The sequence below is a fragment of the Notothenia rossii genome (genome assembly GCF_949606895.1).
Source record: "Notothenia rossii genome assembly, chromosome: 4".
NCBI lineage: Eukaryota > Metazoa > Chordata > Actinopteri > Perciformes > Nototheniidae > Notothenia > Notothenia rossii.
Genome location: NC_136902.1, coordinates 38,719,699 through 38,743,592, shown reverse-complemented (window position 1 = coordinate 38,743,592; position 23,894 = coordinate 38,719,699). Strand labels below are relative to the sequence as shown.

The following is a 23,894-nucleotide window of genomic DNA, read 5'->3' as shown; positions in this document are numbered from 1 at the left end:
TAGCATGATAGGTCTCCTTTAAGTAAAAAAAAGAAAAAGAAAAAGGTAATATTTTTTTTTCAAAATATTTGTTATATGTCAGATTCCTCCACGTACCACTAGCGGGAGCTGGCGTACCACCAGTGGTACGCGTACCACAGGTTGAGAACCACTGACTTAGATATTACAATATGGTTGGTTGAGCTGGAGTTCATTATTGAGCTTACACATTAACGTCACAGTCATCTGAAGAACAAACCCAAAACTTGTTGTTTTTATGAATTGCATTACTAAATGGGTATCAAATACACAGTAAGCATTGGTAACACAACTTCCAAAGTTACAGTAGAATAAAAAGGACCTTACTCGGACAATACACAATCCAACATGTTCAACAGAAGATAATCAGTTATATTGTTTGTACACATGGTACTTTACATATATATCTGTTTGTTTAAGGTGTCTGTAAAAAACGTGGTAAAAGTTATTCTTTCAGTGAGACAACAGACTCTACAGTTGCACTACGTTTTGATAACAGTTAAATATTATTTTGATAACATATATTTCAATGTTGATGAACTTCATACTGTTCATTCATAATCTGATTGTCTTTGTAGCTCACTGTTGAAATAAAAAAACAACCATTACAATTACAAAATAATTATATCTACAGCCCCTAAACACACAAACACACCGCTTTCACAAATAACACACTTGTTCTGCAATAATATGTTTTATGTTTCCTGTAATTTTTGTTAGGAAAGGACATTCTGGAAAGACACAACATTTTCTCCTTCTCTGAGGGTCAAGAAGAACATCCAAGAGGAACATTAAAAGCTGATGTTATGACATTTTAAGACCAGTACACTAAGAAACTACTTTTCTTGTAAAAACAGTCAGCTGATCGAATGCACCTATTTCCACATCTACACTCCATCAGTTGATTGTTTATATTTGCTTCGCTTTATGAGCTTCACATCACTTGTGCCTTGTACCGCAGAGTTTGCAACGTCACAAATAAATGGGGCCAATCTTCAGTCAGATGTGAATGTGTAATCTAACATTTTCAGTAAGAATAATGGACAAAAGGAGTGCAAATACAAATACAATTTATTGAAATGTGAACCAAAAGTTAATCAAATGTTTTAAATAAAACGCACATATGGACAGAAGGTGTAAACCTATTAAATGTATAAGTAAACACATTTAGTCAAATAAAGTGACAGACTAGGCCTGTGCAGTTGGTATCAGCTTTGCCCAGCATGGGCTCCTCCATCAGGCCTTGTCCTCCTTGCTGAGGAAAGACCCTCAGTCCTCTCCAAACCAACAGACAGGACGTCCATCACACAGAGGTTTCTCCCTGAAGTCTCTGCAGCTTTCTGGACACCACGATGTCTCAATCCGTCCACACTGAATATGAGAGGGGGAAAATGAAAATAACAAATGCTTAAAGTTTAGACAATAAGAAACATAAAGTTGACAGTTGAGTTGCTAAGTTTTTTTAGATTGTCAATACTATTACTATATATCAGGTTAAGAGGCACATTCAAATAAAGATTGGTCTTTAAATACATGTTGTCCAGTGGCGGCCGGCCCATAGGGGCGCTAGGGACGCCGCCCCCCCTCTTCCCACATGTCTGATTGTCATTAAAATTTTTAAATAAAAAAATATATTTCCAAAAAAAATAGTTTTTTTATTTTTATTTTTAAAGAACAAGGTAAATATGATATAGTTGGTATCAGTAAAATGTATAATCTACAATAAAATCTCGTTTAAAATTGTTTTACGATGTCTAAAGTTAGTGATAAGTCACATGTTTCCTGCCTGGCCGCAGCGTGTATCATTACCCTCTCTCGTCCGGGCGGTAGAAAAGAGCCCTCAACCAGAGCAGCTGCAGCCAACAAGCTGACTGTTGCTATCTGTAAACTATGCCGCCGAAACATAATTTCAGCCAATCAGCTTCGTCAGATCTGATGCTCAAAGGGCGCCCTTTCAGCGCCCTGGCCTGTGTGTCTGTGAGTTGTTTAGACTCGTATCCAGGTGACGCTACAGTAGGGGATGGCTTCGTCTGCAGGTATAGACACCGGTGCTAGTGGATCGCCGGAGTTGTAGATGAACATTTGCATGCTTATTGTAGTTGTAAGGGCAATGCCTGTGGCACCATGGAGCATATCTGTGGGCTGGACCTGTATTTTACAGGAAAGGAGTGATAAGAGGGTCGAATTGTCGATTCTTGTTCAGTTTTCATCTTCCTCACCCTGTCAGACTTTGAGTTGCGCGCGCTGCTAAAGAGACGCGCTACCATGGAAACCAAACAATTGTGTAGCTGTATTAAAGTCCGAGTGGAAACAGTCGTGAGTAAATCTGATTTTGTCAGAAATCGGGAGTCTCCCGCGAAAATCGGGAGGGTTGCAAGGATGACACACACACACACACGTCACACACACACACACACACACACACACACACACACACACACACACACACACACACACACACACACACACACACACACACACACACACACACACACACACACACACACACACACACACACACACACACACACACACACACACACACACACACACACACACACACACACACACACACACACACACACACACACACACACAAACACACTGTTCGTATTTAGTCTCCTGATTTTAAATGTCCTAGTATGGTTTTGTCACCATTTCCATAGCCCCACCAAAAATATTTTCCACCAGCCGCCACTGATGTTGTCTTTTGAATTGTTTGTCTAAAGTCAAGGATCTAGAACTGGTACTTAGTTTTAATGATACAGTCTGGTTATTATGCTGTTTGGAGGAGGCCTCACAGGTAAGAGCACTAACTAGCTACCATCACATGTACCTTAGTTTGACTTAAATGTATTAAACGTATAATTAAGCAGTGGTGGGCCGTCAGGGCCAGCAAGGCCTTCTCTGCTGGCCTAAACATCATCAGAATATAAATTAAATTTTGATATATTTTTTCCACAAATATGTATTAAATTATTCCCTGTAGTCTATTCTCTTCATTTCATAGCTTTCCTCTTGGTTGCGCTGCTTCCAGCCTCAGAACGAGATTTGGAGGGTTGGCCTTTATGTTAGAGCTTTTATCCAATCATATTTCAGCCATAATGTGTTGCCAGGGTCCAAGAAATCTGCCCTTAGGCCTTCAGAATCAACAGTGCGGGCGCCTGTAGATTAAAGTGAACGGAAACAAAACTGTGGCGTTAACCAATCAGATTTTGAGTTGGCGACAACGGGCCAGCTAGCAGGCGTACGATGACGTTAGCACGTGCACGTCTTTTGATTGGATACGCACTATTGAGAGGCAGAGCTATGTAGAGCTAGCAAACTGAACTTGAATTTGAACGAGCTAATTTGTGTAGATTTCTACAAGCTGTTTTTTTTCAACCCACAATGGCTGAAGGAGGAGAAGAGATCGATTTGGTCGCAGATATAATTACAACGCCATTTTCAAGACGAACTTTTCAAGAAAAGCTAGACATCGTGAGAAGAGAATGGCCAACCCCGACGCTAGCGAGCCTATCACAGCGGGGGAAAGGGTTTGTCCGCCACTTTCAAATCACTAACTACGAGCGGTACCCCTGGCTCACAGCCTCCGAGAGGCACTGCAAATTGTACTGCTGGGAATGCCTGCTATTTGCAACTGATCGATTTGGTGTTTGGAGCCACACTGGATTTGCAAACTTGAGTTGTCTAACCAAGGCAGCAACGAGACACCAAAGCACGGCTGGGCACTTACAAGCAATGGTGCTTTTGAAAACCTTTGGGGACACCCGAGTGGATCTACAGCTCAACGAACAAGTGCGCCGGGAAACGGAGCTCCACAACGAAAGGGTGAACAAAAATAGGGAAATATTGAAAAGACTGATTGATTGTGTCCTGTTTTTGGGTAAACAGGAACTTTCATTTAGGGGACACGATGAAAGCGCCGAGTCCAGAAACAGAGGAAACTACGTGGAGCTTCTTTCTTTGCTTGCTGAGAACAACACAGACTTGCATTACCACCTGTCCACAAACAAAGTGTTTACTGGGACGTCAGGCAAAATACAAAACGACCTGATTTATGCTATTGCTGAAGTGATTGGAGAAGAGATCAAAATGGAGATTAAAAAAGCACCCTTTGTCGCTGTTATGGTGGACGAAACGACAGACGTGGGTTATGTAGCACAACTGGCACTTGTCCTGCGTTATGTGACGGACACAGGTGTCAAGGAGCGGTTTGTCAGATTTGAAGATGTTACAAGCGGCAAGCGAGCTGATGACATTGCCGCTCTTATTTTCCGTTTCATGGAGGAATATGATGTAGTCTGGATAAAGTTGTGGCACAGTGTTATGATGGCGCAGCGGTCATGGCATCTGGACTAAACGGGGTGCAGGCTAAAGTTAAGGAGAGGGCACCTATGGCCTTATTCATTCACTGCTATGCACATCGACTAAATTTAGTACTGACTCAAGGGGCCTCAAAGCTTAAAGAATGCAAGGTCTTTTTTGCCAGCCTCAATGGCCTTGCAGCATTTTTCTCCAGATCCCCTAAGCGCACGCAACTGCTGGATGACATTTGCAAGCGTCGTCTTCCTAATGTTGCACCAACGCGGTGGCAATATACATCGAGATTGGTCAATGCAGTCTTTGAGAAGAGAGTTTCCCTAAAGGAGGTGTTTGACCACATACTGGAACATCATGAGGAGTATGATGGGGATACTATGCTTAGCGCTGATGGATTTAATGCACGTCTGGATGATTTTGAGTTTTGTTTTTTGCTTGAAACATTCAATGGGATTTTTAAGCATTCAGATGTGCTCTTTGGAATACTACAGAAACAAACATTGGATGTACAATTCTGTCTGACAAGGGTGAACGAGTTTTGTGACACAATTGAGCGAGAGAGGTGCCAGTTTCGTCAGATCTACGAGGACACAGAGCGCATCTCAAGTGGTCCGAGCGCACGCAGAGGCCCACGTACAGCACAAGGAGACCTTCGCGCATACTACCAACAACTCCACAGCAATATTCTGGACAACATTCTTTGCCAGATACGGAGTAGGTTTCAAGACCACGAAAAAGTAATGTTTCTCTCCCTCCTGGACCCCCAGCACTTTCAGACCTACCGGAAAAAATTCCCGCATACAGCCTTAGCCAAATTAACACAGAGTCACGGAACACTGTTCGATCTGTCCCGGCTAAAAACAGAACTGACTGTAATGTATGCCATGACTGATTTTGAAGGGAAAAGTCCCATTGATCTCCTTGATTTCCTTAAGCAGAAAAATCTGAGTGAGAGCATGGGGCAGCTTTACACATTGGCATGTGTGGCAGTGACTATCCCTGTGTCCACTGCTTCTGTCGAGCGGTCATTCTCGGCCTTAAAGCGAATTAAAACTTATGCCAGAAATTCTACTGGACAGACTAGGCTTTCATCATTAGCCTTCATGTCTATAGAAAATGACTTATTGGTGGAACTGAAACGCACAGATAAACTGTACAACAGAGTCATTGAAGTCTTCTTGAGGAAAGAAAGGAGGATGGATTTTGTATTCAAATAATCAGTTGTTTTGGTGAGTACAAAGCATTTTATTTTTTATTTTATTTTAATATATTTTTGTCATTTTATGTCGTTAATATTAAATCAATATTAACGAATTAATATATATGTAATTAAAATGACAAATATATAAAAAATAAATGTTTGATGCTTCTGCAAGAGATATAGAGATGTGTGTGGCGCACTGGCTCAGCTGTGCAGTAAAAGTACTCAAGGAGACTTGTTGAATTGTTTTGGTTTAACCTTTATCAAAGTGGACATTCAGTGCTAGGAATACACTTTCACCACTGTCGCAAAATATCCTCATGAACAAATGCAAATTATTTGTTTGTTTTCTTTTATTTTCAGTGAATAGTTTGTGTCTTTATCGTCACGTTTCTTAAATGAAACTGCTTTGGGTGCGACAATGCGCTGTTTAGTGAACAAACTTGGTTTGGTGGACTTAATAAAACTTTGTAGACTAATGCCTTAAAAGCCCCTTTTATTTTTAAGTTTTGACCGTATCCAAGCGATCTTAAAGCTGGTAGTTTAACACTCTTAATTGTAAATGCGGATATATTGATTATAAATGCTTCGGAAATATTAATATAACTCTGTTGTACTTGACTATGTTAAGGTGATGCAACGCCCGGTTATACTGCGTTTCTGTCTAAATGTATAGTTTCTAGAGCCATGGCGTCATAATGATGGTATTAAGAGGTGGAATAATTCAGGTAGGACTGTGTAGGACATCACTGAAGGCCTAGGTGTGAAATGCACGGCCCGCCACTGTAATTAAGTGATATCAAAATATAAATAACTAATGTCATGCAAACATATTAATATTTGCTTGATTCCAGTGTTGGGATTTTAAGATTCTGAAGTATTATGCTAAAAACTCAATAACTTAGATTATTATTTATATTTTTGCTGAATAGTTTCATGTCCGCTTACCTTACAAACGTGAAATGCCACGGCAGTGTGCAGATGGGGAGCATGTTAGCTTAGCTTGGTAGCTTCAGCTAGCTCTGGAATTTTCAGCTCGGTGGCAGCAGGTCCCGCCTCGGCTCCGCCTCTTTGCCCTTATTTGGAGCAGGCTGGAGAAGGCGGGAGTTGAACTCTGACGTCACTGTCGAGCCATTAGTGGCCGACTCCGCCGACTAAGGGCTTCTCGGCAACTCTGCAGAATCCTATGGGTGACGTCACGGACCCTACGTCCATTTATATATAGATGCCTCATCCCAATACCCCTCCTCGACTCCTCTTTTCCCCTCCTCCGGGACTTGACCCGGAAATCGATCAAGACACGCCATTTTGAAGGACGTCCCAATAGCTGAAATGCACACGGAGGAGTCGAGGAGGGAGGAGGGAGGAGGGAGGAGGGAGGAAACTAAAGGGAGGATACACGTGAGCAGACTACGCGGAAGTGTTTTCACTACTCGCACATAAAAGCCCCTCCCCCACCTTCACAGCTGGTCGATTTCAACAGAGGAAAACGGAGAACTGGAAGATGAGTGGAAAAGCGTCACATAAGTAAGTGCTCACAGCTCTGTGGGAATTATTATGTGCAATTCATTTCTAAAAGGCTTTCACATTACTATAATTTTATTTTTATTTAAATGTAGGCCAAAATGGAACAGAAAAACAGGACCAACCATCATACATTGAATTCCTTGACTAACAAGAGAAAGAACCATTCATTTAAATAAATATTTAACCAGAAATGGGCCGGTTCTAAAGGGTTATTCAGTTGAGCCTGATGAGAGGGGATACAGCTGTGCACATGTCATCATTAACAGACGTCGTTTAAGAGTGACGTTTGAGTGAACGAGGACATCCCAGTTAATACCTGAGGACTCCTCTGTCCTCGCGTCACCTCCTCGTGTCTCTCGCTCGCATCTTACGGAGGCGGAGCTAAGATGCAAGGAAGGGACGTGAGTGAGGGAAAGGAGTCGAGGAGGGGTATTGGGATGAGGCTACAGTCTATGGTGGAAATCGACCAGCTGTGAAGGTGGGGGCGGGGCTTTTATACGCGAGTAGTGAAAACACTTCCGCATAGTCTGCTCGCGTGTATCCTCGCTTTCGTCTCCTCCCGCACCCCTCCTCCCTCACCCCTCCTCGACTCCTCCGTGTGCATTTCAGCTACTGGGACGTCCTTCAACATGGCGTGTCTTGATCGATTTCCGGGTCAAGTCCCTGAGGAAGGCAAGAGAGGAGTCGAAGAGGGGTATTGGGATGAGGCTTGAGTGTTTAGATAGTTAACTTAGTCTAAGTTCTCTGTGGGTCTCAAACAGTTTGGTCACCATTTATGTAAACACATATTTCCATTTGAGTGGTAGTGATTAGTAAAATATGCATCAATAATAATAAAAAAATGTTTAACTATAGGTGAAAAAAGGTAAGATACACTTTAAAAACTTGTTGAGAGCTAAAACTAGTCTTTGCTGCTGCCTCAAAGAGGAGCAGGGGGGAAGACTGAAGGGTCAGCCTCTCGGAAATAATTAGCTTATGTACATGTCATGTGCTAGAGTATTATTAAACTAGAATTAGAACTTTCTGGTCATTGAATTAAAACATACGCCAGGGTGACCAGCCCTGTTTTTCTGCTTATCTGCAGCTTATGTGAATAATTCCACCTATCAGATAATCAGGGGGCAAGAACAAGAAATTATTTTCATGCGCACATAATCTAACTTTATTGGATCTTCTGCATAAAATTCAACAATATACAGTTCCAAGTCAAAATGATAAAATCCAGTGACCTTGCAAAATGTCGCAACCTAACAACACTGAAACATCCTGGCATTCCTGCTAATCATAATGTTACATCTGTTTTATATGTTTTAGGTGTCAGTGCGACAACTGTAACAACATGGACACTAGCCGAGAGTGTGTGCTGTCAGGAAATCCCCGCTGTCACCAGGACCATGGAGGAGGATGGTTTCCACAGCTGCATAATCGACCACCCCGGCTTCCGATCTGGCTGTCTAGACATCTGGGTGCTGCGTATAGCATACTATGGATACAGGCAACATTATGGCTATCTCCAGCAAGAGGGCAATGAGTAAGCCTTACAAACACTATTTACAATAAAGTCTATTACTAGTATATAAATGTATCAGTTTATATGATGTCATGACAACTTTTGCAACTTTATACGTTTGAATATTAGTCTTTTATGATCTGAGTATAAGAAAATGTAACTTTGAAGTTGACCTATTATCATCTATTGTCCTTCATTTGTAGTAGTCTCATATCTCATATCAATGCTATAATGTTTTATCTTGCAGACGCCACCGATACACAGCCTACCGCCAGCTGGTGAGACTTTGCTTGGGTTACCTAAGACGCGACATAAGAGTGCCACTGTCGTCTTGTGCAGTGAACCAAATTCGTCGACAGTTTCCATCCATGGACTATCACGGTTATGAAGAAGGACAGTGACAATACAGTTCTGAAGTGAATGTTTAATACAGTTCCACAGTTGAAGATGCACAGTGACAGACTATTTGGTCTTGAAACGACTGGCATGTGCCTTGATGGCCTCTGCTTTGTCAGGCTTCTCCATTGCCGAGGACAAAGTGGGAGGCTCCTCCAGCTGTACAGGCCTGTCTGCGCTGGGTTTCTTGCAGAGGTCGACCACCTCTCTCATGAGATCATCCACATAGCCTGCAACAGTGTTCAAAGACAGAATACAAAACTTGCACTTTATAATGTTCTCTAATAATAAATGGTGTCTGTCATCAAGCCGAGATCATTCTTTCAATTGGGGTTTTGAACTGAATTAGTTACTAAATCATTAGTACCGGTACATTACCAATCTGGACAATATTATTTTGAGTAATTTCATTTCAAACTCACTGAATGTTGCCTCTACTAGGATCTTCTTCACAACATGACCTCCAGCCTTGTACTTGGGGTAGCGGATTTTGAACCTCTGTTCTCCCGCCTTCGTAGTTGCAGTATGTCTGCTGTCATTCTCGTTGTAATGCAGTCCGGCAAGAAGGGTTCTGTTAACATAAACAAAGAAACCGTTTTAAAAATGTGAAAAGAAATATCTCTCTTTTGTAATTATTCCATGTCTATACATGAACAGCTCTATTAAACTTGATATTGATACAGAAAGTGATTTAGTGTTTTATTTTAGTCCTGGCAATGTGTGTCTTGGAGTTGACAACTTCATCACAGTTCCTTCCTCCATTTTGACACACTATGGGAGATGTGACGTAACGTCGCAAGCTTTTATACAGCACGGGGACCTGGTTCAGCACGGTACAAAGACGCCCATTCCCAAGTAACTGAAACAAGTCTTTAGCTGGTAAAGTACAAGCCTTCGAATTATATGCTGAAAAGACCAACCTGCACAGCATGCCAGTGTAGGAGTACACGTAAGACTTTGGTGCAAACTGAATGATGAGGCTGTGAAAGCCCTCCACCTTGGACGTCTGGTGTACGGCAGAGAGCTTGCCGATGTCCTTGCACAGCATCTTTTCTGTCGCCAGTTTCTCCAGTTTGACAGCTGATAGTGAACCTGCAATCAACAGATCAATCATCAACAAATTTCAATGGCAGTGCTTGACATTATGGATTATCAATTCTAATGTTTTTTGCTCAGACGTGAATTTTTGGATTATGTACCCAACCATAAAACAGTCAGTACATTGTTGTTGCTGGGTATGTCCTGGGTTTTTAATCATTCAGTATGCATACATTGTATACATTCCATACTCCTTTTGGCAGTGGATGACGGTTCAAATTAAAGTCACCCGTTGCTGACGCAACAGACGTAATTTTAAATGTCACGTCTGCCGCCATATCAGAAAAAGGAGTATTGACTCTAAACTCACTTGGTTTGATCCACTACTTCTTGTGAGCCCTGCCTTGTAGTCTCTTGTGCGCACATGTGGGGAACTTTCCACCATGGCCCATGGTTTAGGACATGCCGCTCCACCGACTTCCATTTATCCACAATCAGTTCCGCGTCGTCTTGCGTGGAGGAAACCACTGCCCAGTACAAGTGGTTGATGATGCTCTGTTGCCATGCTTTCAGGTCCTCACAGCCCTTGAGCTTGCAGATGGCTTTCAGCTTCTTCCCAACAGCTGCAAAGACAATAAATAAAACTGACATCATAAAGAGATCTATCTATTTGAGTGAGGTGTTCAAATAAGATTTGTTACACTGCATGCTGCAATGTCTGTCTGGTGATAACAACTTTACGATAACTCAATAGAAGACTCTACTCCTTGAACTTCAAAAGAAACAACATTGACACATACACTTGGCTACATGCCAGATGTCATACAGATGTTTTGTGTACGGCATATTCTCTCTAATCCATTTGGCAATCTGGCGATGTCGGTCTGTGACGAGAGTGCCAATCTGCAGGATGCCCTCAAAAAAGGCCACCATCCTCTTCAGGCCTTCCAGTTCCATATGGTAGCTCCCACCACACTCGTTGCTCTGAAAATACAGCAGGGAACATTCCAGTTAGGCAGATAACTAGACAGGAGCTCTGCAATGAGCTGAATATGATTTGAAACACTGTTACTATTACAATATTTACAGAGGAAGTTTTCAATTTCTCCCACAAAATCCTGAACTTGAACAATATAAACTGTACCTGCACCAGCTGTAGTTCTAGCACCACATTTGATTCCAGCTCCATTGTAGTGTATGTTTCAAATTTTGCGCAGTGTCCAGGGCTGTCGGCCCTGCCGTCACCCCCCAGAACCAGAGGTCGCCCTTCAGTCTGCAGCATCGCAATGTGGGCTGCCTGTTGTTGCGTCCATACACCCTGTATTGCAGGCTGCAGGATGTCTCGCTGGTGTGTGAAGAATGTTCGTTTCACGTAGGTCATCACACCCATGTGGTTTAGGACTCGCAGCACCTTTGTTGGCGACGCACCGGCAAACAGTATGCCTGCAGACAACAGTATGTTGCCTGCAGGGAAGTTTCCAATGCTCGGTTGACTCTGCCACTCAGTTGCCTGCAGACAGGAGTCACATGTTTGGTGGATCTTAAGTAGTGTTCCAGTGGTTGTCCACACTTGACGGATGTCGACGCTGCCGCAAGATGGACTGTAGCAGTTTCCCGAGGCTGGAGCCAAAGACGATGTATTTGGGTTCCTTGTGGCAGATCTCATCCCCAAATGCTTCCCGACTTTCTGACAGATCTGACTTGTCAGAAGAATCAGCCGCTGAGATGGGGCTACTGGGTTCCCAGTCTGAGGAGCCTGATACTGATGGTGGTGCAGCTGGACTGCTGGGCGACGCGTCTTCCAGTTGGTGTTGCTCCAGCTTTGACGCCTGGCTGCTTCTGCTGCTAGAGGCAGCCTGTGGTGGCTGGTCAGGTGTAGCTGGGTCCCTGATGCCATGGACTTTCAGATTTCTCTGCCTCCCTGGTACTGGTAGACTTGCAGTCAGCATCTCGGGCATCACCTGGCATGCTGGAAATGAAATGATCAATGGAATACTATATTGTGTTTATATAAAACCACAAATCTATGTTAATCTGTTGCTTACTATTTAGAGTTAACAAACTCAACATTAGAAGGAATATCCCGTACTGTAATACAGTATTATATGACACACTCGCTCATCCTGTCAAACTGTTGTGTTTTTTTTTTTTAGGAACTGATTCAACTTTGATTTAATAGTGCAGTACTATTAACCAATCAATAGTGGCATTACCCTTTGACTGTGTCTTTGTTTTTGTGAGTTGTTTCCCAGTCTGTGTCTTGATGCTGAGAGTAGCTGTTGGAGTCCAGTCTGTCTGGCAGGCCTGATCTTGACTCTGTCGTTCCTGCCAGGTGAAAACATAAATGTCATAGTGTGATGTTGTAAAAATATTTTCGAGGGCTTAGAAGTTCTAGAAAATATTATCATGATAAACATGTACCCTACAGTAATGCTTAGCTAGAGCCAATGCATATGTAAGTCAATATCATGCCTGACTAGCAACTTTCTAGAATAATTATATTTAGCAGACTGGTTTGCCGGTTGCATGATTGGTGTTTGGAACAAGGCTAATGGTAAGCTTTTTGTTTTACATAACAAGTGTAAGATCTAAGGTGTGCATATTACAAAGAAGGTTTTTTTTCATGTGTCCACTGTGTGTGCCAGTCATGATAACGTGCAAGGTAAAACCAGCCAATGTGCTCATCTAAAACAAAACCTGGGGGCAATCACAAACCTGTTCCGGTGCCATGTCTGTGTCAGTGGCCATCTCCATTGATTCCTCTTTGGAAGCAAAACTGCTACTCTCCACTTCTGATTCTGCCAGGAGTTCTTCTACTTTCTGCAAATGTACACAATATGAAATGGATTACAACATTATTCAAAACAGTATAGGCCTATACCTTGCTCATACCATTTCAACAATAATAATTCAGGAGACTACTAGCCACCGGAATTAAATCCTGATTTAACATCAACAAATTAGGCCTAACAACTTTACCCGCTTTCTCTCTCTCATTGCAAATGCAGATCGAGCCGGTCTTGATGTTGAAGTTGAAAGTTGTCCCACAGCTGAAGTCCCAACTCTGGGGAAAACAGTTGGAATTGCTCCCTTCTTCAGGATCAAGGTCCTCTTTGTCGCAAGGCCCATCTGCGCTCGTAGTAGAGCACTTTCATCAAAGGAGTCCCTTGTGAAGTGTTCACTGCCAGGAACACTGTATTTGGTAAGCTCCCAGTCCTTCCTGGTTCTCTGTACTTGCTTTGCCCATGCCTTTGACAGATCTGTAGAAATAAAATAAATCCAACCATTAATAGTGAAAAGATAAGCTCTCTATTCTATAGGTAATCTAATATGACATCATTAACATGGCCATGGAAGTCAATTTAGTTGAGGACAATATTTTGTCATAGATCTAGACAAGGGTGTAACTTTGGTTTGAGAAGTGGGGGGGACACAAAACAGGGGGTCCTCCGCAATGAAAAATGTTCTCGATGTAATTCCATTTCCTGCCTTTCTACAAATCCAAGAAAAATGTGTAGTGTGCATAATGAGTGTGCACACTTCTCTAATATCCTATCCATGTGAAATTGTTTTTATTTGTGATGACCTCACACCCTCTAGGGGGGTCCGGGGGCATGCACCCCGGGAAGATTTTTTTCTTTAAATTGAAGTTGAATGCATCAATCTGGTGCACTTTGAGGGCAACATTAAGAGATTTATGGATACAGCTCTCAACACTCATATGAAACATATATTTCAATCATCAAAAAACATTGGAAGGATTTCTTAACCTATTTTATACAACTAATATGACATAGATGGAAATATTTGTTTACATAGATGACCAAACCCACTGAGATAACTTAGGCTACAGTTTACAATCTAATCACTCAGAGTCCTTTACCTCCTTTACCTCCCTGAGCTGACGTTATCTCTCTCAGTCCCACAGGAGAGGACTCTCCCTCTCCTTATTGTTGAAACAGCTAATCTCTGTTAGCTCCGAGCTAGCACCAGATGCTAACAACAACCCTGTAACCCTGTAACTCTCTCAGTCTCTCTTTTTCTCTCTCTCTCTCTCTCTCTCTCTCTCTCTCTCTCTCTCTCTCTCTCTCTCTCTCTCTCTCTCGAATCGACCAGTGGCCTTTATTTGTCATGAACAATCAACGAATCTACGAAACAATGACACCAGCCAGGCTCACCTTCATCTTTTGGGAACAGAAACATCGCCACTTCGGCAGACTTGACATTAATACAGCCAGCGGCAATGCATCGCTTCCTGTGTGTTTTTCCTCCCTTTTTCTTCACTGTCGCCTCTATTGTCAGGTTTTCTCAATTGGCAATCACTTCCAGTCGACTCCGACACACTTTCCAGTAAAATACTCGCTCAAAAACTTTGATAAATTCGACTTTGAAACAGAGAAACAATAAACTGTGATGAATGTAAACACTTCGGCGGCGACCATCTCGTGACGTCACGCAGTAGATCGCAAGCCACGCCCACGAAGGCGGAGGTCAACTGCGGATTTCCCGGCGGCAAATTCAAAACTCGTCAAATTCGTTGCTATTCCAACATCTTTTGATATGGGTTCCAATGGACAATTTTGGTCATTACTATACGTATTAGCATAACAGATGATGCACAGGCACTTCACGGGGTCTTTAAAGTTGCCAGTCTGCCAAGATCTACCAGTCCAAATAGAGAAGGGGGGGGGGGGGGGGGGGGGTTCTAGCGAACTGCCAACTGGGGGGAGCCTCGCTGCGGGGAAACGGCGGACCTCTTTTGGTGCAACTTCAATGATGCCTTTTAAAAACATAAACAATTAAGGGCGGTGACGGCCGTCAGCGAATCGAGCCGGCCCTTGACGACCGGCTGTTCTGTGATTCTCCAGATTCCAGAGGTGGGGACTCGAGTCACATGACTTGACTCGAGTCAGACTCGAATCGCATATTTTTTTACTTGAAACTTGCTTGACTAACATTGATAAAAGACTTGACTTGACTTTGACTTGGTATTCATGACTTGTAACTTGACTTAAGCTTGAGACAGGTGACTTGAAAGGACTTGACTGTTTAAAATTAAATATTTGCGTTTGTTTTTGTAGTGGGATATTACATTTATTACGTTAGACTTGGTTTCAAATCGATTAAGCAAACAGAAGTAAAAACGGGATAAATGAACACTAGAACCGCCAAGGGATTCATTTTTGACTAACCCTGATACTGACGGACTGTCAGGAGAGAGAGAGAGGAAAAGAGATGCCTCGTTTATTTCCCCTGTGTTATTATCAGAAGTTACTGGAAACTTTTGAATAATGTAGTTCATCTACTTTTAGTACAGTAGTTTGTTTAAATGTTTTAATTATGTTGTTTTTGTTTGTAGAAGTGCATCATTCCTTGATTTATTGTAAAATGAATCTAAACTTTTTGATCTGTTATGATGATAAACTGAAGCCATTTCTAAATTAACCCAATTAAGTGAGTTTTAAATCGTCCTGCTTAGTTTATAGGGAAATTATGAAGAGGAACACCACAGTGACTTGGGACTTACTTGATACATGTAGGTCAAGACTTGAGACTTGCTCATGATTTGCACATGTAGGACTTACTCCCACCTCTGCCAGATTCTACAGATGGCCAGTCCGCGGAGGGTGGAAAATACAAAACGGAAGTAAAAAAGACGTGCAACGGGACGGTGTTCCCACGGGAAACAAAACTTAAAATATTAAATGAAACACACTCACACACACACATGACCAAATAAGGAGTATGTGGGAGTTCCCCTCGATTCCATTGGCTCTGACGGTTAGAAAGAGATGTCAATCACCAAAATCGATCTAGGGGGGCCAGAGATATGAAAAATTCACCCAAATGACCCCCAAAGTTTTTTTTGGGTGCTAAATCTCTCTAAAAAGGTCACATTTCCCTTGTTTTGCATCAATCTTGATACAGGGTATTTCATATATTGTAGTTTGGATTACTAAAGCTTTTAGTCTACCATCCCATCATTCAAGGGTGGTTTTCACTATAAGTAATTTTTGTTGTTGTTGGAAGGACACAATCATTTTTTTTTTTTACTGTGTTCAATCTGAATTTACTTTAAAATAAAAACATCTATATTGATTCTGACACTTCTACATCCAACTCACAGATGTAACCTTGCTTTGAGAAAAAAGATTATTAATTTAACCCTTTTAGAAGGTAAGATATGGTCATTTGTTCTGGGAATGTCATTTTCGAGCATGAGACCTGAAAAACAGGCTCTGGGCTTAACAGGTTAAAACCATAGACTGTATATATAAATGGACGTAGGGTCCGTGACGTCAACCATAGGATTCTGCAGAGTTGCCGAGAAGCTCTTAGTAGGCGGAGTCGGCCACTAACGGCTCGACACTGACGTCAGAGTTCAACTCCCGCCTACTCCAGCCTGCTCCAAATAAGGGCAAAGAGGCGGAGCCGAGGCGGGACCTCCTGCCACCGAGCTGAAAGCTCCAGAGCTAGCTGAAGCTACCAAGCTAAGCTAACATGCTCCCCATCTGCACACTGCCGTGGCATTTTACGTTTCTAAGGTAAGCGAACATGAAACTATTCAGTAAAACTATAAATAATAATCTAAGTTATTGAGTTTTTAGCATAATATTTCAGAATCTTAAAATCCCTTAACGTTTGTATGCAATTGTGCTAAATTCAACACTGGAATCAAGCAAATATTAATATGTTTGCATGACATTAGTTATTTCTATTTTGATATCACTTAATTAATACGTTTAATACATTTAAGTCAAGCTAAGGTACATGTGATGGTAGCTAGTTAGTGCTCTTACCTGTGAGGCCTCCTCCAAACAGCATAATAACCAGACTGTATCATTAAAACTAAGTACCAGTTCTAGATCCTTGACTTTAGACAAACAATTCAAAAGACAACATGTATTTAAAGACCAATCTTTACTTGAATGTGCCTCTTAACCTGATATATTAGTTATACAGTAATAGTATTGACAATCTAAAAAAACTGAGCAACTCAACAGTCAACTTTATGTTTCTTATTGTCTAAAGCATTTATTATTTTCATTTCCCCCCTCTCATATTCAGTGTGGACGGATTGAGACAGCGTGGTGTCCAGAGAGCTGCAGAGACTTCAGGGAGAAACTTCCGTGTGATGGATGTCCTGTCTGTTTCTTTGGCCCGGAGAGGAATGAGGGTCTTTCCTCTGCGAGGAGGACCAGGCCTGATGGAGGAGCCCATGCTGGGCAAAGCTGATACCAACTGCACAGGCCTAGTCTGTCACTTTATTTGAATAAATGTGTTTACCTATACATTTAATAGGTTTACACCTTCTGTCCATATGTGCTTTTTATTTAAAACATGTTTGATTAACTTTTGGTTCACATTTCAATAAATTGTATTTGTATTTGCACTCCTTTTGTCCATTATTCTTACTGAAAATGTTAGATTACACATTCACATCTGACTGAAGATTGGCCCCATTTATTTGTGACATTGCAAACTCTGCGGTACAAAGCACAAGTGATGTGAAGCTCATAAAGCGAGGCAAATACAAATAATCAGCTGATGGAGTGTAGATGTCGAAATAGGTGCATTCGATCAGCTGACTGTTTTTATAATAAAAGTAGTTTCTTAGTGTACTGGTCTTAAAATCTCATAGCATCAGCTTTTAATGTTCCTCTTGGATGTTCTTCTTGACCCTCAGAGAAGGAGAACATTTTGTGTCTTTCAGGCATGTCCTTTCCTAACAAAAATTACAGGAAACATAAAGCATACTATTGTAGAACAAGTGTGTTATTTGTGAAAGCGGTGTGGTTGTGTGTTTAGGGGCTGTAGATATAATTATTTTGTAATTGTAATGTTTTTATTTTATTTCAACAGTGAGCTACAAAGACAATCAGATTATGAATGAACAGTATGAAGTTCATCAACATTGAAATATATGTTATTATCAAAATAATATTTAACTGTTATCAAAACGTAGTGCAACTGTAGAAGCTTGCTCTGTTGTCTCACTGAAAGAATAACTTTTACCACGTTTTTTACAGGCAATATTGAGAGATAAATAGTAGCAGTTCTCACTGTGTTAAATATCTTTGCCTTCAATACATTAAATTAGAAAGCTGACAAAATCATATTGCTTGTTAACATCTAAATGTAACTTTTTGCATGGAAAAAACCCTCAACTTAACTGATGTGTAGGTGATCTAGTATTGTTTAATGGAATGTATATCAGTGTATTAAAGTCAATACTTCATTCATTTAAACCAATATCTTTCTTGATTATTTGTACAGTATGAAAAATAGAGTCTTTATACCTGAGCTGAAGTTCACTGCTGTGAGGAGTCCAGTTATGTCTCTCACTCTCTGGTCGAGCCTGTCTGCATCACCTGGACACCTTAAACAAACAGATATATATGTAAAGTACCATGTGTACAAACAATATAACTGATTATCTTCTGTTGAACATGTTGGATTGTGTATTGTCCGAGTCAGGGTCCTTTTTATTTTACTGTAACTTTGGAAGTTGTGTTACCAATGCTTACTGTTTATTTGATACCCATTTGGTAATGCAATTCATAAAAACAACAAGGTTTGGGTTTGTTCTTCAGATGACTGTGATGTTAACGTGTAAGCTCAATAATGAACTCCAGCTCAATCAACCATATTTTAATATCTAAGTAATCATCTTGAAATATGACATTAATAATTGTAATATACACACATCTTATTGTGAGGTTGATTTCACATACACTACTTCGACATTAACTTGTCTACATACTTGAGCACAGCCAATTTAAATTAACCTTATCGATGCATAGAGTTCCTACCGCCATAATAAAATATCTCTCTAAGTTACAAGGATGACCTTATTTTATCAACCTCAAACAGAAGCCGTTTGTTGTACAGTATTATCCCACTTAACACTTGTCTATTTCGTTTCAACCTTTATATATAGTCTATGATTTTAAATTGGAGGCTACTATTAGCATCGTTAGTACCAATGTGCCTACCACTCGCTTACACGCTAACCCAAGCCTTAACATTCATTACGTAGCTGATTCAAATCATTAACACATAAATAAAGTAGCCTACTCGAATTTCACTTATAAAAAAAAAAGTATGTGAACCCTTTGGAACTACCTGGATTTCTGCATAAATTGGTCATAAAATGTGTTCTGATCTTCATCTAAGTCATAACAATAGACAAACACAGTCTGCTTAAGCTAAAACCACACAAACAATTATATGTTTTTATTGAACACACCATGTAAACATTCACAGTGCAGGGTGGAAAAAGTATGTGAACCCTTGGATTTAATAACCGGTTGACCCTCCTTTGGCAGCAATAACCTCAACCAAACGTTTCCTATAGTTGCATATCACAACGGTCAGGAGGAATTTTGGACCATTCCTCTTTACAAAACTGTTTCAGTTCAGCAATATTCTTGGGATGTCTGGTGTGAATCGCTCTCTTGAGGTCATGCCACAGCATCTCAATTGGGTTGAGGTCAGGACTCTGACTGGGCCACTCCAGAAGGCGTATTTTCTTCTGTTGAAGCCATTCTGTTGCTGATTTAATTCTGTGCTTTGGGTCGTTGTCCTGTTGCATCACCCATCTTCTGTTGAGCTTCAATTGGTGGACAGATGGCCTTAAGTTCTCCAGCAAAATGTCTTGATAAACTTGAGAATTCATTTTTCCGTCGATGATGGCAATCTGTCCAGGCCCTGAGGCAGCAAAGCAGCCCCAAACCATGATGCTCCCTCAACCATACTTCACAGTTGGGATGAGGTTTTGATGTTGGTGTGCTGTGTCTTTTTTTCTCCACACATAGCGTTGTGTGTTCCTTCCAAACAACTCAACTTTGGTTTCATCTGTCCACAGAATATTTTGCCAGTAGTGCTGTGGAACATCCAGGTGCTCTTTTGCAAACTTCAAACGTGCAGCAATGTTTTTTCTGAACAGCAGTGGCTTCCTCCATTTTATGACCAACTTATGCAGAAATCCAGGTAATTCCAAAAGGTTCACATACTTTTTCTTGCAACTGTATAAGCATGAAGAACAAACAACCATGGCTGGATCAAGTTGTGTTCCCTGGATGAACTGAGCAGGCAGAGTCCCTGTAGCTAGCTTCACGAGCAGCTAGCAGAGAGACAAGAAGCTAGCAGCAGCAGTCATTGAACGGAGCTGTCACTCAATGTGACCACGCCCTAATATATGCATAACTTTAAGGCTTAATATTAATTAAACAGATGAGTTGAGAAAAAATTCACCCCCCCAAACCATATTCATGAAGGGGGGATCCAGCGCCATATAGATAGAAGAGTTACGACAGCGGAAGTCCAAAAACGGTTATCGTCACGTGGTTCATGCAGACGAGGATCGTTCCCCGGAAGTTCATGGCGGGCAATGTGAATGCATTGATAACAGGAGATAGAACTACGATTTTTGGTAATTATTAGTGAATAAAGGTTTTGATTTGCAATATTTATACAACAAATCGATATGTGTATGTATTTACATCAATATGTTTTAAAAAATAAAATAGAATTTGCCAATATTAAGTGATAATATTAGGATTAGTGTGAACAACTAGTTTACATGTTAGGCTAACAGTGCCTTGGTTAAAGAGCCTGTTGCTGTTTATTTATAGCTTTGAATTCTTTCAAACCAATATTATCTTCTTAAACTTGTATGGTAGTCAGGAGCATCACTTTCTAATGTTTATTGATATATTTAGAGGGAGGGGATCTAAAGGAATGCTTCAAAATTCAGATTAGATTCATTTCTACCATTTTCTTAAATTCATGGTAGTTTCAGTAATCCCATGGTAATTGAGGACACAAGTTATCTAAATGACTAATGTCATCTTTATGGCTTTCAGAAAGGACAGGAGACCGACAGGTGACTATCAAAGGACTAGAAGCAGCAGCAGCAGCAGCAGCATGATGATGATGATGTTAAATGTGTTGTTTTAGGAACATCCATTGCAAATACATGGAATTCAATAAACATTGAATAGCATATCATGCAGTTTGTCTGTGCCTTTTCCTCCGTGTTGTCCTGGTTTGCTGTGCTGCCTCCTAGTCACCACCATGGTTTGCTTTGCTGCCTGGGGATGCTCAAATCGCTCAGAGAAAGGAGTACGAATGTACGGCTTCCCCACTGACACAGAGCGCAGGAAAAAATGGCTGGCTCAAGTCAGCAGGAGCAATTTCACGACCAACAGCAAAAAAAATATGTGAGGTAATTATATACAAACACTGCATTTGCACTTTTTCACAAAACGAAAACCACACCATTGGGAAAGCTTAATGTTTCGTTTAATACAAAAAAACAGGGAAAGGCTTGAAAAACACTGAGAGTTGAGACTCAGGGTGCAGGGTGAGGGTCTCAATGTAGGTATTCAGGCTCCATTGAATCCCCCTCTGGTTCTTGTGCTGAAAGAGGGAGTAACAGACAGGAGAAAGGGTTATACACACCTATATAGCACACCTATTGGATGGGAAATTGCCTTGGGGAGATAAGGTGTGGTCTTTGTTCCCAACTGAAGTTATGGAACTTTATTATTTGTGAGTTTAACAAAGTATGACAAATGGCATCAGTAACAGATGTGATATGAATTTCTATAAAATTGTCTCACATTCTTGGTCATATTTTATATGCAGTATGTAATGAGTATAACATGTCCAGTATGTATAAAGTGTTTCCTAATACTGTGTATTAAACCACTATGGAATATGTATGTGGGCAGACAAAACTGAGTTGTTCTGTGTGTGAAGTAACCTCAAGTCACTCCGCAGGCACATTTTGATGCAGACCAGTTTGTCAAGACAACAAAGGGCAAGACTAGGCTGAGAGCAGAGGCTATACCCCCCATCTTTGTGCATCGCCCTGTGGTCAAAAAGAGAAGGGCCCCTGCATTAAAAGGCTGTTCAACGTGTGTTGCTAACTTGATCCGGTATCCTAGCTTTATCTGTTATCTGTAAACGTTCCCTAAATCTACTAATTTAGGGATAAGCCACTGACATCCTTTAATACACATGTTAATTTGAATCAGATGTACTGATAATATCCGCAATATAAATCTTTAAACTTCTTCTTACCTTTAAAAGTCCGTCACGAACGGTCTATTATGCTGCAACTCTACAGCTCTGCTAGCCTTGGCGCTAACTTCCGGGGGACGATTGAGAGGCTCCACGATCCGCCATTGCTGTAAAAAAGTGGTCCATTGGAGTGAACGGAGATGACGTAACTCTCAGTCTATACGGCGCTGGGGGGATCTAACTATACAGAGAATATGGTTTTTTGAACCATGATGTAAACATGTTTATTTCTGCTGTAAAGTTGGGCATTTTAACATGGGGGTCTATGGAAATTGCTCCCTTCTGCAGACTGCTCCTATTGGCCACTAGATGAACTGCAGTGTGTGGCAGTTCCGTATTGGCGTCCCGGCTCTTCCCCAGGGTTTGCCGCTTGGTTAAAACTCACAACTTATTATGAATTAAACATTCACAAACTTATAATTATGTATTCACACGTTTAACTCTGTTACATATGCACGCAACAAACAGAAGAGCTTAGGACAGAATTAGGAGGGAATTCCTAAATTACCCTTCTTCGGTAAAGCCACGCTCACATTGCAGATGAGACAGATGGACTTTGAATAGGAATAAACAAAAAAATAATCATCCTCCCACTCGGAGTGAAAATGATATATTTTGGGCTTTTTTGCTTCTGCCATAATTGCGGTCTTGTGTGTGTGCGGACTGTCACACCTGTTGACACGGACAACGCCAGCTAACTAGTGCCCACTGCCCACCAGCCATGCCCCAAAACATGGAGTCACGCCAATCACAAAGCTTTGATGCGTTCAAGTGCATTATTCTGGCACAGAAAGATTATGTTATAGGACATTAACGATAAAACAGAATGGTAACAGGCATGCGCTTAGGGCCCGCTTTCCAGCCAGTTTCTGTGGGGTGACGCATTCTGAGGTGAGGCAGAGCTCATCTGTGCCTCACCTCACCTCACAGTAACTGGCTTGAGCGCGCTCACAAAATAAGTGCCCGCGTTAAATTAGTGCCCGCGCTCCAGCAAATTACTGTGGGCTTACGAGAGGCAGAGCTCATCCCTGCCTCACTTCTCATCGCTACCCGTAGTTGTAGCGGAGCTCGGCAAATTTGCTGATTTTGACTTTAAAAAGCGATTGGAATCATACATAAAGCACATTTACAACACAGATCAGTGGAGACATTTTATTATTATTATTACTATTTGGTTTTTCTTTAGTTGTTTTTCCGTTACATTGGAGTATGACAGGTGAGGCTCTGCCTCCCCTGCATCCCCTGACCGCACGTCGCTGATATTCCCTTACCATGGTTTCCTAATGTGCACTACATTTACAGCGGCATCATTTTCACCATGTCGGAAGTTTGCTTTAACTGTTGAAATGTCTCAATTTGTATTGACTACATGTCCTAACATGTCCTAACATGCATATGAATCTCTGAAATTGTCTTTGCTGCAGTGTGTCTGCTTCCAATTCCTCCACCATCCCAAATCTGCTTCTGTGGTCCAAGCCAAGATTTCACCATCATCCCAGGGAAGCAGACCGTGTTGGTGACTATCAATGGTTTGTTGCCACCAGAAGACGATGTGGTCAAGCAAAAATACAGGATTACTATTATACTTTTGTCCTACGTTGCATTGATACCTGTGAAATTGCACATTTATATTTTTTCTCAGGTCCATACAACGTTTGCCTGCCTTCTGTGTGCTGTCCAACTTGTTCCACCAAATAGTCCCCGAGCATAGGTGACTTGCTTGGATACAAATACTGGCCAGCAACCGACAGCTGCAGAATTATTTCTAAGTTTGATGTGTTCACATCATTC

General features: G+C 41.3%; 3 protein-coding genes and 2 long non-coding RNA genes across 5 annotated transcripts; 2 read left to right on the top strand and 3 right to left on the bottom strand.

Annotated features, from left to right (window-relative positions):
* Positions 1 to 1,071: 1,071 nt before the first annotated feature.
* Positions 1,072 to 6,641, bottom strand: LOC307038327. The gene is made up of 2 exons (XR_013807965.1): positions 6,491 to 6,641; positions 1,072 to 1,389 (listed from the first exon to the last, which is right to left on the bottom strand). It is a non-coding gene; the product is annotated as an uncharacterized lncRNA (long non-coding RNA).
* A 973-nt stretch (positions 6,642 to 7,614) lies between these two features.
* LOC307037261 (uncharacterized protein) lies at positions 7,615 to 8,980 on the top strand (the record flags this gene model as incomplete). The annotated part of the gene is made up of 3 exons (XM_079678040.1): positions 7,615 to 7,741; positions 8,384 to 8,600; positions 8,827 to 8,980. The coding sequence occupies exons 1-3, from the start codon at positions 7,699 to 7,701 to the stop codon at positions 8,978 to 8,980; spliced, it is 414 nt and encodes a 137-aa protein (XP_079534166.1). The 5' UTR covers positions 7,615 to 7,698.
* Positions 8,981 to 9,041: 61 nt separating this feature from the next.
* LOC307034796 (uncharacterized protein) lies at positions 9,042 to 10,465 on the bottom strand (the record flags this gene model as incomplete). Its single annotated transcript, XM_079673696.1, has 4 exons — positions 9,042 to 9,205; positions 9,398 to 9,546; positions 9,896 to 10,067; positions 10,438 to 10,465. 4 exons carry the CDS (start codon positions 10,463 to 10,465, stop codon positions 9,042 to 9,044), a joined length of 513 nt encoding a protein of 170 aa, XP_079529822.1.
* A 748-nt stretch (positions 10,466 to 11,213) lies between these two features.
* Positions 11,214 to 13,170, bottom strand: LOC307036378 (uncharacterized protein). Its single transcript, XM_079676632.1, has 4 exons — positions 12,993 to 13,170; positions 12,729 to 12,833; positions 12,227 to 12,338; positions 11,214 to 11,982 (listed from the first exon to the last, which is right to left on the bottom strand). Exons 1-4 carry the CDS (start codon positions 13,140 to 13,142, stop codon positions 11,555 to 11,557), a joined length of 795 nt encoding a protein of 264 aa, XP_079532758.1. The 5' UTR covers positions 13,143 to 13,170; the 3' UTR covers positions 11,214 to 11,554.
* A 3,268-nt stretch (positions 13,171 to 16,438) lies between these two features.
* Positions 16,439 to 17,406, top strand: LOC307034662. Its single transcript, XR_013806961.1, has 2 exons — positions 16,439 to 16,558; positions 17,082 to 17,406. It is a non-coding gene; the product is annotated as an uncharacterized lncRNA (long non-coding RNA).
* The last annotated feature ends 6,488 nt before the right edge of the window (positions 17,407 to 23,894 follow it).